Source organism: Tenrec ecaudatus, chromosome 7, assembly GCF_050624435.1.
Source record: "Tenrec ecaudatus isolate mTenEca1 chromosome 7, mTenEca1.hap1, whole genome shotgun sequence".
NCBI lineage: Eukaryota > Metazoa > Chordata > Mammalia > Afrosoricida > Tenrecidae > Tenrec > Tenrec ecaudatus.
The window spans coordinates 98710068-98726167 of record NC_134536.1 but is presented as its reverse complement, the minus strand read 5'-3'; the positions used below and the strand labels follow the sequence as shown (position 1 = coordinate 98726167).

General features: G+C 38.5%; 1 protein-coding gene across 1 annotated transcript in view; it reads right to left on the bottom strand.

Annotated features, from left to right (window-relative positions):
- Positions 1-16100, bottom strand: part of TMEM30A (transmembrane protein 30A) — a 29667-nt gene that overhangs the window by 6818 nt on the left and 6749 nt on the right. The window contains exons 2-5 of the mRNA XM_075554884.1: positions 4459-4566; positions 3483-3590; positions 1324-1411; positions 110-253 (exon numbers count right to left, since the gene is read on the bottom strand). Coding sequence (XP_075410999.1) covers positions 110-253; positions 1324-1411; positions 3483-3590; positions 4459-4566 — 448 coding nt within the window. The remainder of the gene's footprint in view (positions 1-109; positions 254-1323; positions 1412-3482; positions 3591-4458; positions 4567-16100) is intronic.

The following is a 16100-nucleotide window of genomic DNA, read 5'->3' as shown; positions in this document are numbered from 1 at the left end:
ACATAATCTTAAGATTCTAAAGATTAAAAAAAGTAAGCTACATCATTAAAACTCCTTGCTTAGGAGCTAAGAGCTTCTATTTCTTAGAGAGATGTTAGTAAGACTGTACCTTTAAATCGCTCTTCTAGGCTTTCTCCTCCAGGAGGATTTCTGAACTTCACATTTTTATCTGTCCACCAAGCAATACCTTTCTTTTTCAAAGGAATAGGTGTTGGATCAGATTCATTGCCAATCAGAAACAATTCTAGTGTATCTAAACGCAAAAGGAAAACACTGCTAGTTACCTAGTTGAAATCTGTAGCACATGCTGAACGTCAGGGGACATGAGAATCTGGTGTCACTCCAAAAGGGACTCACTCTGTCACAGCAGGCACATGGCATCGCTTTCTTTCTCATCACCTAACTATGAATCACATTGAACAACAAATAGCAAGGCAAATCTTTTTCTCCTCCAGTCCTAATAAAAGTGCCTTGCTATCTATTTCCCTATCTGTATTAAAGCAGTAGCCACTAGCCATATATGGCTGCTGAGCACTTTCAATCAAATAAAAACAAAAGGGCTTCAGAAAGTTTGTGAAAAAAAAAATTAGGCTTTCATTTCACTCTTTCCAAACACTTTTTAAAAAAAGTTTTGACACATAATCCACATAACACACAATTCAATAGTTTAATTTTACATCAAGAAGAGTTGTACAATTCACAAACTGTTTGAAGCCCCCTCAAATGTGATGTAAGCATAAAATGGATGTAAGTGTCAATGACTTAATACAAGAAAATAATTTTAAAATCTTAGTAATAGCGTTTATATACTAGTTATACTTGGTTGAATAAAGCAGATTAACACTTACTTGTTGCTTTTTAATTTTTAAAAAGTAGTTATTCTTGAATATTTAAAATTACATAATTTACCCACATTTATGATTACACTGCATTTAGACCTGACAGTTCTACTCTCAATTATCCACTGTAACTCCTCTTTAATGGTACAAATAAAATTGGTATCAAAAACAGCCTGCCTTTTATTTTAGATGAAATAGCAAGGCTAGCAGAATGTCTGTTTTGCTTAATATTACTTTCTTCCCAGAAACAGAAATTGTTATAATTTTCATTCTAAAATATAATGTTCAAAAATTATGAAGCATTACAATACCTCCCTTATTACCTGGTGAATACATTTCTCTTGAATGCAATGAATACTCAATTCCAATCACGTTAATTAAATTAAAAAATCTCTAGTACATTATAAAGATTGTCCTAATCATATATATATATATATATATATTTAACCGCTCAAATATATACACTTGTGTATATGCATCATACCATTGAACATGCTGTTGGCAATAGCTCCACAAGGAGCAATTGGCTTATCTTCATTTGTTCGATAAGGCTCACATTCCTTACTGGGATTCTGATTTTTAGAAGGAAAAGAAAAGAGAAATTATTGCTCAGGCCAGGGTGAGTGTTTAGCTAACCCTAATTACTGACTAAAAATTCAAACTGTTTCTCACTGATAATGCATACAAAATGAGTCTGTAATGCATATGAACTATAAATAACATATTTATAACTACTTAAAATATTTTCCTTAATTTTACTTTGTTGTCACATACATTTGATCATTTATGCACATACCAAATCGTCATCATTTTCAGTGGGATGTAAATATAGAAAAATCTATGGATCTGGGATCACCATGAGCTAGAATAACATAATGACAATAGGTTTGTTCAAAACTGACTTGGAAGAAGTAGAGCCAGAACGCTCCTAGGAAGCAAGGAAGATGAGATTTTGTCTGCTGTACTTTAGACATGGTATCAGGAGAGACTAGTCGCTAGAAACGACATCATACTTGATTAAAGTGGAGGGAAGAGAAAAAAGAATATCCTTAAGATGAACTGAAAAAGTAGCTGCAATAATGAGCTCAAATATACCGTATATACTCACGTATAATTCAACCCGAGTATCAGCTGAGGCACCTAACTTTACCCCCCCAAAAAAAACGGCATTAAAAATGTGCTGAAAAATTCGGCTGATACTCGAGTATATACGGTAACACTATTGAGGTGGGTACCGGACCCAGGCAATGTTTTGTTCTGTGGAATAGAGGGTTGCTGAGAATCGGAACAGATTCGACGGCATCTAAGAACAACATTGCTCTCTAATGTTAGAGTAGTTGTAACAAAGTCACATGGCATGTTAGAAAATAGCGATGGCAAAATATGTACAAATATGCTGGATACAACTCACGGATGAATTGTTATTAGAACCCCCCCCCCCAATAAAATTATCTTTAACAAAAATTTCATATGGCTGCCCCACTAGAGTAAAATAATGGTCCTCTGGGCTTTCAGAGAAAAGTCTGCTGAGTATTCTTAGTCTAGTCTAACGGTTTATTTTGAGTTTATAGAAAAGCATCCATTTTATGTGCGTCTGACTTCAATGAAGAATGTGTAAATAAACAATTATGTCAACACTTCCGGATCATTAAACACAATCAATAAGTTATGAGAAGTCAAGAGATTTGATGTTTTTGATGGTACATCACTTTCTCTTATTTCAGTCCTAAAAATTATATCCTAAGGAGCAAAGCCCACATGGTTTGCAAAATAATTTGGACTTTACCAAAACCTTGGGTGGGTCAAGGAGTCATTAGATAAACTTGGATTACTTAAAATCCTCACATATCTGGAATTAGCAATGAAACCAATGACGATAACTCTAAGGCACTATATTTTATTATATTAGGTCCACTATGGTCAGAAGACAGCTCTAGCTCTCTACCAATTTGAAGACATTAACAGATTTTTAAACTACTCTGGGCCTCTAAACTTTTATTGTATTAGCAGCAGTGACATAAAATATACATCCATGAATCACTATACTGTGCAAAGCAGAGTAACAAGTCAGGAAGCTAAGGTCCCCTGATCCACAGGTTCCACACTAGGCTGGGTCTTCAGATGAGGAGCTTGTTAATTACAGATATTCTCAGCTTCATCCTTACAGATACTGACTGCTAGAGTAATACTTAAAAATACTGGAATTCAAAGTTCTAAGTAAATCACTCTTCAAACTCTATTGCTTAGGCTTTCCAAGAGCTACTCAGTGAAAAACTATATTAGGACAATTTTAAAAATTCCAGAATTTAAAAACAACTTATTTATACCTCCCTACCTAACAGAGCAATAATGAACCAACCCAAATATATGTATATCCTAAGTACACTGTATCATCAACATTTCACAAAAATTCCTGATGATTCTATAGGAAATAAGCAGAAACAAAAAGTCCTCTGATTGTAAGAAATCATTAATCTATGTAAATACCAGGAGAAATCTTTAACCAAAAGCCTTCACCAAACCAACTATATATGACAAGTAACACTTTATTTTCATCTTAACATTAGTAAATATCTTTAACTAGAACATTACCACCCATTGTTTCATACATACCACATTTTTAGAATTGCTCACGTTACTTACAAGTAAAGCACTGGGATCTCCGTTTAGTTGGCTATCATCTCGAGATTTCACATAGCGACGATGGTTTTGATAGAAATTGGACAGTCCGTAGTACATAAACACATTGCCCTAGAAACACCGAGGGGGATTACTCAAATAAAGAGTATTTCCAAATGTTCTTGTGAAGATGCTTTGTATGTAGACATTACTACAGCTGCTACAACAAAGTAAACTGATTTCTCATCTTCTTCCAAACTGGTTTCTATGTATTCTCTGTCTTTTATTTTTTTAAGGCAGCATTAAATTAGTCTTTTATCTTGATATGGGAGCAACAGAACCACCAGATGGCAACCAGATACCAATAGGACTACCACTATCACTACCTTTAGAAAATCTAAATCTTAGAATATAAGTCTGCAAATTAGCATGCAGCTTTGCTCCCTGAGAAATACTTTGTAAAACTCATTTTTTAGGTAAAGGAAAGCATAAACTGGTCTAACCAAATGTATAAAACATTCTGAATCTTTTTGTCTGTTCTCTAGCATCTGCCCATTTACACGGAAGAGTGGAAGGTCATTGTAATTATTGAAAGTTACAACAACCATATTCAGATTGATAAATTCTGCTTAATGAGACATAAAAGATTAATAAGGTTCTATTAAATGTTTACAGTTTTTGATAATGTTCCCTATCTGACAGAAATGAAAAACAATTTAACAATAAGGGAGCTAGTATTTATGTTCTAAAGTACAATTTTAGCATTTAAAGCATGATAAAATATTGCTAGCAATAATTTTAAAATACTAATAGAGACAAATTTGATACAAAGTTAAATTATTTTTACAGATTAAAAAATTTCTAGTTAAAGAGTAAACTTATTTTTAAAAATAAATTTTATAGACCCTGAACATAATAAACCATTCAAATAAATATTTTTAAGAATTATCCGTTTTTATGAAATAGGAATTTTTTCTACACATTACTTGGGAGCACACACCTCGAATGACTGCTCCAGCGTGAAGTTAATGGTACAAAGACAAGGTGCCATCTCTGGAGACAAACATTTATTACAGGGACTAGAAGGCTCGGTTCCGGTATAATCAATCTACAAAAGAAAAAAAAAAACTAGAGTTTAGCACTTTCCTTGAAGAAAGTAGAAGCCTAAAAGCATTAAAATTACGTACTAAAAGGGAAAAATGGACTAAAGGAAAAACCAATGGCCCAGAAAACTGTTATTCTGCTCTGGTGTGTTGTCAATGAACTGATAACCACAAGGTCAAGAGTTCAATCCAACCCCCCTAAAGATTTATAAGCTCAAAATCCGCTGAGTCAGAATTGACTTTTTAAATTTTATTTTGGTAGTATAAACTGGCAAAACAGATCAGCCAAATTATCTAATCTCTAATTTCCAAGTAAACCTATTTCTTCTTTTTATCAAAATAAATGCATTAATGCTTATAAGATATAGAAATCAATACAATGTTTATTGCTCTTAAATCTTCTAAGTTCAAACATTTTTCACATTCACTTTAGCTTTCCCTGGCTGTATTTTAGCATTAAAAACATAAAACAACATTTCAAGGGCTATCAATTCTTCAAAACCTGGCCTAAGAAGTAAACTGAAAGTCTTTTCCTGGCCATGATTTAAAAATATATATAGTAAGTTATGTTTAATTAAGTAAAAGTTTAATTATGAATAACCAAAGTTGACAGAGTCTCAAGATGGCATCCAACTAGAATCACCCGTGGCATAGCTGGCCCATGGTAGTCCTTAGATTCATCCCTACTAGTCTCTGAGAAAGAGATCACAGAGCTCCTCGACTCAGGAAAATGGCGCCAAGCTCCAACAAAACACCATACAGACAAGGACCCACATCATCAGTCACTACAAGAAAGCAAGAGAAACAAAATGCAATGTCTGAGGACATGAACCTAGCAACCTACATAGAAGCAGACTTTGAACCACCACATAAAGAAATCTTCAGTATGCTGCTAAGTGTCATACAGGATATGAGGGTATCAATACAGAAAAGGATGATAAAATAGAGAGGATAGAGTCCACTAACGTTCAAAGAACTTACCAACAGGCTAGAAGAGGCAGAGAATCGTTATCAGCAACCTGGAAGGTACCCAAGCCGAATTCAACAAACGTGATAGACAAGATAATCACAGATAAGAGTTCTTGACACGGGGAGTCCAGGACAGATAAACCCATCAGGTACAATAATGGGAGTATTGATACCATGAAGTTAGGGGGAAGGTGGAGGGAGAAAAGGGGAACTCATCACAATGATCAAAAAATAACCTTCCCACCCCCAAGGGAATTAACAGAAACATGGGTGAAGGGATACAGTATGTGATAGTTAAGGTTCATTGTGCCAACCTGGCTGATAAACACATGTGGGATTAATTGAAAGGTGGAGAGATAAATGGTTCAGTGAGACTCGTCTTTCTTGTTCTCTGGTCTCTTGTTCTCCGATGGTCAGAGTAGTGTGCGGCTGCCTTAGCTAGTTCTTTGCCTCAGCTGGCAAGACTCACTTCCTGCGAGACATCCCTGAGGAGAAGCCACATGGACCTACCCTGATACAGCCCTGGGTGCTGGAGAAGCTGCGTGGATACCCTTGCCAGCACTGAGGTGCTTATGTTAGGTGGTTAGGACAGGGACTGGGGTGTCCATTGCACATGCTGAGGTTTAAGCTAACTGCCAGAAGGGGTGGTACACCTAGGTGGGCCTTACACCTGGGTTTAACCCATCATTGATTGGTGAATTCTATTCAGCCAATGGGGTCAACCAAAATCGTCAACCACGCCTCCCAACAGAGAACCTGAAAAGCCAGAATCCAAAGCCTTGTGGTCCCTTCTGCTTCTGAATCAGCTCCTCGGAGGCAGAGGCAGTTCAGTGATCTCCTCTGGCTTCAGGACTCCATGTGGGGCAGGGGTGTGGTAGTGGTGGTGGGTAGTGGTGTGTGAAGTGCCCTGAGGGTGGCTGTGTAAAACCTGAAACTTCTTTTATAAAACTCACTTGAATCACAAGCCAGGCTTCAGAGTGAATTCTTTCTGGCAGGAAGCCAAGGACCAAGGTATTCCTCCCATGAGAGAGATCTAACACACATTGATTCGGCTTTCCTCTTACATTTGGCGTTACTGCCTGCGTGTGCTGTGCGAGTTTGAGGAGGGCTTTGTAGATCAATGCTGGACATATGGGCTAATGTCCGACATAAGGGCTTGGACTGGACTGGGTTAGGATACTTTCTTAATACACACTTACCTTTTATATAAATATACATGACTTTCTGTGGATTTTTTTCACTCGTCTACCCAGACTAACACAACATAACCAGTATACCGCCTACTAAATTATCCTTACCTCAATAAAGTAAAATATACAGAATCCTTATTTTGATAATGAACATATAAACTCATGTATTATTTTAGTTAGAACAAAAGATTAAAATATGTATGTTAAATTTAGTTAGTAGCTAAGTTACAGTATCTAACCACTTTTTAAAAACTACACAATTGCTTAACAAAACTTGGTCTTGTCAAATCCTAAAATACTTAAGCTCATACAGAAGAGTTTCTACAACAAAACCTGCTTAATAGTAAAATTTTGTGAAGAGAAATTTTTCTTTCACTGTAAATGCTTAAGAGAAGCTAAACAGGTAAAGAAACAAATAACTATAAATTATATGTCATTTTTCACTTGACATGTTGGGCAACATCTCTGCCACCAGGAAAAATATTCTACTTCAGAGTCAAATTTCATGATGCTGAACAAAAGTGAAGTGAGAAAAGACCACTTGAGGAATAAACTGTATTTGAAAAAAAATCCCTGTATCCCTGTATAATTTTTCTTTCCTCTTTTAAAACTAATCTAAGAATTAAACAAAGGAAAGAAAGGTAGCTGGGCCTCCTTTCAACATTACACCTGTGAACAGCCACCTCTCAAATTACTCACCAATGGTTTTCATGGACAAAGTCTAGCAGTAGGACTATGAAGTGATTAAGCAAGGATAGAACAGTCTTTATTAACTGACCAAAAATAAACTGGCGGAATTTGAAATTTGATAAATAAAGTATGTATATTAAAGTTGAAAATGTTCATCAAAAACAATTGCTAAATATTAAATTACACTTGAACAGGACAGCTAAAACATCTGCATCAGATCTATTAACGGCAAATATTTTTAAAATATCTTTTTATTGTATGGAAATCTGAAAGGAGTGTTAAAAATAATTATTATTAGGCTTTACTAAGTCCAAAGCATCTCAAAGTGCTAGAAAATATGAAAGTAATCCATCTTTATACTAGTCAATAAAGTTTATTATAATCCTTTCTACTATTTTTTCATATGTTTTTTATCTGATGATCACCCAAATCCTAGTCTTATCTCCATCTTACATAAAAAGACCACATTCAGAAATTTCTTGCAGAAGTTGTATTAGCTGTTGCTGGGCTGCAAGCCCTTCTCACACAATGGATATGCAACCCTTTCCAAGGCACAAACGCCGGGTCTCTGATGGATAATTGTGATTTGCCTTTGTTATTTCCAAGCTTTTCTCAGTTCCTACTTCTTTGCACACCTGTTTTTCTAGTTTTCCCATCTACTTTGGGTGAATGCTACCTGTTAGTGGTGGAGGTTGCTTCTCAAGTTGATTCTGACTCATAGCGACCGTATGTGCAACCAAACAGCTACCTCTACAGCTCACTGACTGACGGGAGCCAGTTGTGACTCATTTCAACCCCTAGGACAGGGTAGAACTGCCCCTGTTGGTTTCCAAGATTGTAACTCTTTATGGAAGTAGAAAGTTTAGTTTCTCCCCTGGAGCCACTCACTGGTAGTTCTGAACTTCTGACCTTATGTTTAATAACCCAACATATAACCGACCACTCGGCCACCCTGTAATGAATGCCTTTCCTATGCAAACCAGCCAGAGTTGGTTACTACTGGTGACAATAAAGTCCCTGAAAGATAAATAGCTCTGAATGCCAAAATGTTCTAAGGAAAATAAGAGGCTTTTGAGGAGACAATATAATCAAAGATTAGCCTAAGAACAGATTAAAATAGTGTTTAAGACACCAGGTTTTGGGCGCTCCTTCCATTTCTTCATCAGTTGGGAAGGACGTTTGTGGTGAATTTGCAGTTGTTAATCAGAAAGAATTCAGCGTCTCTATTACATGTTATTAAGATATAATCATAACTAAGAAATAGAATGGGTTGGAAACAGAAACAGTCTGGTCCAGGTAGGAACTGAGGAAAGCTTTTCATTGTCTCCTATGACCCAGCAATAATGTAGGGGTGTCTGATTGCTGATAATAGGTGTTTTGCCTTTGAGCGGGCAGCCATGGGATTAGGGAAAGAAGGAACACATCTTTCTTTGGCTTCTGAACAAGGTGGAACCCTGCCTCCTTCCAAAATTCTGATAATGGGGATTTAAAAAAAAAAGAGGAGGCGGAGGAGCGGGGAGGGAGGGGCAAAATGAAGAGCTGATACCAAGGGCTCAAGTAGAAAGCAGGTGTTTTGAGAATGATGATGGCAACATATGTACGAATGTGCTGGACACAAATGATTCATGTGTGGATTGTAAAAAGAGTTGTATGAGCCCCTAATAAAATGATTTTTTAAAAAGAGGAGGAATTAGATTACAAAGTAGCAATTAAAGGGTAATTTTTGTGACTGCACCACTGTAAATCGGGCTTTGTGGCCGCTCTTTGATTTCTGATAAATGTCGCATGAAAGCTTAGGCAAATGGCACCCTTTGCAGACACTGGCACATTGCAACAACAGTAACAAAGCAACATAGTCAGGTGGCCATCATGTGTAGCTATCAGCTATCACGTAGCCATCAGCAACAGGGCTAGGAGAGGTTGATGATTCACATTAGTGTCAATGATGTGACATCACATTGACAAATTTCTGGTACTGAGAAATCACAGGCAAGAGGAGGAAGCTGTGGAGACTGAGCGGTTCTTGCCTCAGCAAAATGCAAATTACATTATTTCCTACTTAAGGATCAAAACCGAGGGATACTGCTGAATGTCCCACAGAGAAGGCTCCACTATTATTATAAACTAAGTAATTTATATAATCCAGGCTCCAATCAACAGCAGCAATATGTAGATTGTGAAATAAGTAAAATAGGCATAATGAAGCAACTGATTAGCCTTGAGTAATGAACATTTTAAATTAATATTTAAATTGCATCCTTGCCCCAGTCTGAGAATAATTAGTTCTTAAAACATGGCCTGCTTGAACGCTCATGAAGCGATCACTGAAGATGTGGGTGGTACCGCAAAGCGTGGGGAAGAACCCAGATGGCCTCAACTATGAGCAAGAGGAGCGGTCAGGGTAAATAAAGGCTTGTCTTAAAACATGCAGCCCTCTTAAGTGAGGCATCAACTAAGTCACATGGAAGAAGTGCACCAGCCTTGGTGATCCAAGGATTGTAAATAATATCCAAATCTAAAAAATAATCCAAATCTAAAGGAGGGAATGGTAGTACAGCTTGAATGGTGAACACCTGGTTTGCAGAATGGATGACAGTGGAAGCCCAACATCCATTTTCAGAGTCCACACATCAATTAAGGCTCTGGTGAATCCCCTCTGATCATAGTTGAGACGTGAACAGCCCTGTTATCAGACAGAGAACATATAAATGTATACTTAAATACAGATATAAAATGTAAAATCACTTGATCTACCTTTTGCGGCACAGCTGCTTCCGTTAAGAAAATGAAGGGGAAGCATGTAGACGACAATGGAAGGGGGTGTGACTAGCTTGGCTATCAGGTAGAATGCTTTGCAAAGTGGCTGCAGATGTTGCTTGGTTAAAATTTGGCACTTTTGTTTAAAGTTTATCTGTATAAGAAATCCAGGGTAGATAAAATCTATATAGAGCCAATAATTGGATTTAATGGTTCCTTGGGAGTATGGCAGGGGATGGTTGGAGGGAAATGGGGAACTAATAATGAAGAGTACAAGAATGAAGAATATATTCTAAAACTGTGATGATTATGTAATTCTTCTTGATGTGATTGAACTATTTAATTGCATGATATGAATTATTTGGCAATAAAACTATTGAAAATAAATAAAATGCATTCTTTTAATTAAATAGATAATATAAGTTTGTAGAACCCCCACCACCACCACCACCACCACCACCACCACCACCATGCAGATTAAGCAAGACAGTCTTTGATTAACCTAAGTGTCCTAATAAGCACCAACTAAGATTTGGTTTTCAGGTGTGTTAGTCTGGGTACTTTAGAGAAACAAATCCACAGAAACTCATGTATAAGAGAGAGTTTTATATAAAGGTTAAGTGTGCACCAAGAAAACATCCCAACCCAGTGCTGCCCAACATTAACCCATATGTCAAATACCAGTCCACAAAGTCCTCCTCCATCTCACAAAACAGACACAACGATGCCAACTGCAGGAAGAAAGCTGAGTCAGTGAACATGTAAGCATCTCAGGGCTGGGCAGGGGTCCCCACATGGCTGCTCCAGCACCCAGGGCTGCATCAGGGGAGGTCCATGTGGCTTCTCCTCAGGGATGTCTGGTAGGAAGTGAGCCTTGCCAGCTGAAGCAGGGAACTGGCTGAGGCAGCTGCACCCTGGTCCGACCATCACAAAGCAAGAGACTCAAGAACTAGGAAGGTGAGCCTAACCGAGCCAGTTATCCCTCCACCCTTCAACTAACCCCACATGTGTTTATCGGCCATTTTGGCACAAACTACCTCATCAGGTAAAGGGGGTAAGGGGGTGGCAAGAAAACAAACATCCATTTAAAATTACTTAGAGCTTTACAAAAGGCTAAAAAAAACCCCAAAAACTCAGTTATTCTAAGTCGTTTTATTTTTGATAATTAGTTCAAAGATAAAAAATAAAATGCTTAGCTCTAAAGTTATAACTACAGTACAAATGTAATCCTTTATATGCAACTATTGATCTGGCCAATGACTTTTCACAATTTTATTTTCCAAGGATAACCAAAAGTTGTTTATCTTCAGTTGGCAAGGGCCACAATACACATTCACCATCCGACCTCAGATGTACAGCAGTTCTCTAACACTGTTATCATTCAGTCCACAGGACCTAGGATCACCTTTCCCTTCCATAAGACATCGAAATGGTCCATTACATTGATGACAATATACTGACTAGACTTAGTAAGGAAGAAGCACCAACAACTCTGGATTTATTGATTAAAAACATGTATGTGCACTAAACTCAAACACAATTCTGAGAGTGGGAAATTAACTTGACAAAATTCAGGTGTGCCTTCTAACTCAGTGAAATTGCCAGAGGTCCAGTGGTGTGGGGCATACTGAGATATTCTTACTAAAGTGAAAGATAAATTACTGCCATCTAGCCCCTCCCACAGATCTCTCTGGATGCTGGAGGTAATGTAACCCTCATTTGGGTGTACTATTTTAACCTATTTATCAAATGACTCAAAAAGCTGCTAGGTTAGAGTGGGACCCAGAACAAAAGAAGGCTCTGCCAAACAAATTACTCTGCCACTTGGGCCGTATGATCCAATTGATCCAATAGTGCCCGAAATGCGAGTGGCAGTGACACACTGAGATGCTGTTTGGAGACTTTGGTGGGCCCCTATTGGTGAATCATAGCCCAGACCCTTAGGATTTTAGAGCAAAGCTCTGCACTCTCCTTTTGAGAAACAGTACTTGGCTTGTTACTGACCCGTTTTCAGAGGCCATCAAACTGGTTCTGGCTCATAGTGACCCTATCTACAGAAGAACAAAACAGTCCTATGCCATCCCTCCCATTTTTATTATGTTTGGACCCACGATTGCAACCACTATCCATCTCATCAAGAGTCTTCCTCTTTTAGATGACTCCCTCCAAGCATGATGTCCTTTTCCAAAGACTGGTCTCTCTTGACAGCATGGCCCAAGTATATGACCTCCCTCATAAAGAGCATTCAAGCTGTACGGTAATATCTGTACACCTACAAGGAAGATTCACTGGACCTTAATAGAGACTAAATGTCTAACCATGGGCCATCAAGTTACCATAATGCCCATAATGAACTCAGTGTTGTTTGACCACAGATTATGAAGTTCAATATGCATAGCAGCATTCCATCGTTAAGTGGACTAAACAAGGGTATGAGTTGGTAGGTCAGCAGGATCCATGATAGGCAGCTCTGAAAGAAAGAGGGGAGGGACTGATGGTTTAGAACATGTCCTTCTCTCTGTGTAACAGAGATACTCATCTCCTCTAGGTCAGGATCCCCGTTAGTCTTCTGACTATCTGTATCTTGACTTATTTTTTGGCTTTGGTGTTTAACTAAACAACATAGGCAGGATAAGGAATTTTACACAGACAATAACTTGTCCGATGGTTCCTGGGCGCCATGGGATAGAAGGGGTAGAAGGGAGTGGGAAGCCAATAATGACAGGTACAGGGAACAGTAAGTGCTCTAAAATTGATGGCAAGGAAGGTGTAGCTTTTCTGGTTGAGTTTAATCAATAAAATTGTATCTGAGAAGAATTATTGGGAGGTGAACAACAGGTAAACTTAATAGTGGGACAGGAGGTAAGAACAAAGAGAAGTGTAAAGAAATATATATGTGTGTATTTGTTCATGCATATATATATGCAAATGCAACAAGGAAGCAGATGGACGTTGAGCCTCTACTGACATCTTACCTTTCAGTTCAAGAAGGGTTTGTTCTATATGTGGTACCATATGATACTCACCTGCCTGACACAATCATCACTGAAGACAAAATGGGTGCATAAGCAAATGTAGTGAAGAAAGCTGATGGTGCCCAGCTATTAAAAAGATATAGTGCCAGGGGTCTTAAAGGCTTGTACTTAAACAAGCGGCCATCTAGCAGGAAAGCAACAAAGCCCATATGGAAGAAACACACCACCCAGTGTGATCGTGAGGTATCAACTGGAAGAGGTCTCAATGTGAAGGGTCGATGTGAAGGAGCATGGATGTAGTGGAGACCCAAAACCCACCTGTAAGACGATTGGACAGAAGGAATGAAAAATTCAAGAGTGAAACAGTACTGATGAACAACATAACTATCCTCTGGTTCTTTAATATTTCTACCCCTTACTATTATGGTTTTTGTTTTACCTCCTTAATCATGTTAGATCTGCACGTGTTAATTTGTATATTTTAGTTCGTTCAGTACATGAAAGGCAAAAGAAATAACCCTTCAGAAACAGTAGCATGAGTTCCCTGAGGGAAATAGAGAGCTGATATCACTGATGACTGTATAACCACACTCAATAGGATGTAATAGAACAACAGAATTATATGTGAATGGATATATTGGATCATAAGATATAGCTAAAAAAAGTATTTTAGGGGGGAAAAGAAGGATTCCTGGGGAGTAGGATGGGGGAGGTAAGGGATAAAAGGGAGCTAATATGAAGAAATTCAAAAAGAGAAAATGTTTTGAAACTAATTGTGATAGCAATTGTACAATACTGCTTGATGTGATTGAGCTATGGATTGTTATGATATCTGTAAGAGTTCCCAATAAAGTGGTTAAAATTTTTAAAAAATGGAAGTGGCATATAGGCGATCAGACTTAAGCAGGATTTGAAAGCACACATGAGTTGTATGCGGATATGGCCCAATTGCCCATGGTCTCTAGTGCTGTCACATTACCTTCTGTCTCCTAGACTGCAGTTATGGCTTCAAAGGGCATTCTTTATGAGGAGCTAATTGGGGAAGAGAAGATCTGTTTGGTTCAGATGGGTCTGTACATAATTCAAAAAGTGGACAGCAGCAGCACTGTAACCCCTTTCTCAGATCTCCAGAGTGGTGAGAAAATACTCCCAATGGACTCAACTTTGAGTAGTGCACCTGACTGTTGTTCATTTTGCTTAACGGCCAGATATGTATTCTATACTGATTCCTGGCCAAAGGATTGGCAAGATGACTGAAGACTTTGAAAGAGCACGAATGGAAAACTGGGGACAAGGAGGTATGGGGAAGTGCTACGTAGATAACCGGCTCTGAGTGGGCAACAAAAGTGAAGCTATTTGTTATGCATGTGAATGCTTACCAAAAGGTTGCCTCTGCAGAGAAGATTCTGACAACTGAGAGGATATGATGACACATTCTATGGAAACCACCCATCTTTCCACGCTTCTTTTTCATCATTATTGGGGGGCTCTTAAAGCGCTTATAACAATCCACACATCAATTATATCAATTATATTTGTGTATATGTTGCCATCATTTTCAAAGCATTTTCTTTCTAGAGTCCTTGGCATCAGTTCCTCTTTTTTCCCTCCCTCTATCACTCTCCAACCCTTGATAAACTATAAATTATTATTTTCTTATATTACACCATCCGCTGTCTACCTTCACACATTTTTGTTGTTCTTGTTCGCCCTCGGGGGGCGGGGGGGGGGGTAGTGTTATACATCAATTGCTATTGGTTCCCCCTTTCTCCCCCTTTTTGCCTTCCCTGCATGTAATGCTTCTGGAAAAACTGCCATTCAAGGACTTACAGAATGGCACACTCACTGGCATGGTGTGCCACACACTGCATCACCTTGGATCAAGGGACTCACTTGATGGCTTATGAACCGTGGCAATGGGCCTACGCTCGTAGAATTCAGTGTTCTCACCATGGTCCCCACCGTCCTGACGCAGCTAGCTTACAGAATGATGGAATGATCTTCTAAAGGCACAATTACGGCACCAGCTAGGTAGCAATACCTTGGAGGGTGGGGGCAATTTGATCTAGAAGGCTGCATATGCACAAAATTAGCATTCAATACGATGCTATTTCTCCACTTGCCAGGATTCACAGGTTCAGAAGCTAATGGGTGGAAATGGAAGCGGCACCACTCACTCCTAGTGACCCATTCACAAAACTGTTGCTTTCTTGTCCCTGTGCTCTATGCTTTGGGGGTCCTAAGGTCTTAGGTACAGTGTCCCCCAGATACTTTGGGCTCTGCATGGTTCTAGATCAGCGGTTCTCAATCTCTGGGGGGGGGTCGAACGACCCTTTCACAGGAGTCACCCAATTCATAACAGTAGCAAAATTATAGTTATGAATTAGTAACATAAATAATTTTATGGTTGGGGGTCACCACAACATGAGGAACTGTATTAAAGGGTTGTGGCATTAGGAAGGTTGAGAACCACTGCTCTAGATCAACAGGCAAAGAAGTGAGTTAATGTATTGGGTGGTGTAAATGATAACTGATTACCAAGGGATATCGGACTGATTAGTACAGCATGGATATAAAGACATTTAGGTCTGGAAATCAGAATTTTTTTAGAGGGTCCCTCAGGACTACCACACTCTGTGATTAAAATCAGCAGCAAACTACAGCAACCCAATTCTGACCATGAATGGCACAGGCTATTTAAGAATGAAAGTTTGTTGGCTGACCACGAGGAATAGAAAGGCTTGAAATTAAAGGCTTGAAAGTAAACAAGCGGCCATCTAGCTGAGAAGCATTAAAGCCCACATGGAAGAAGTACACCAGCCTGTCTGACCACAAGGTGCAGAAGGGACCAGTTATCGACATGAAAGAACTAAAAATCATATCAATGGGTGCCCACCTCCCTGATACAATCAATGAAGACAAACGTGTGCATAAGCAAATGTGGTGAAGAAAGCTGAT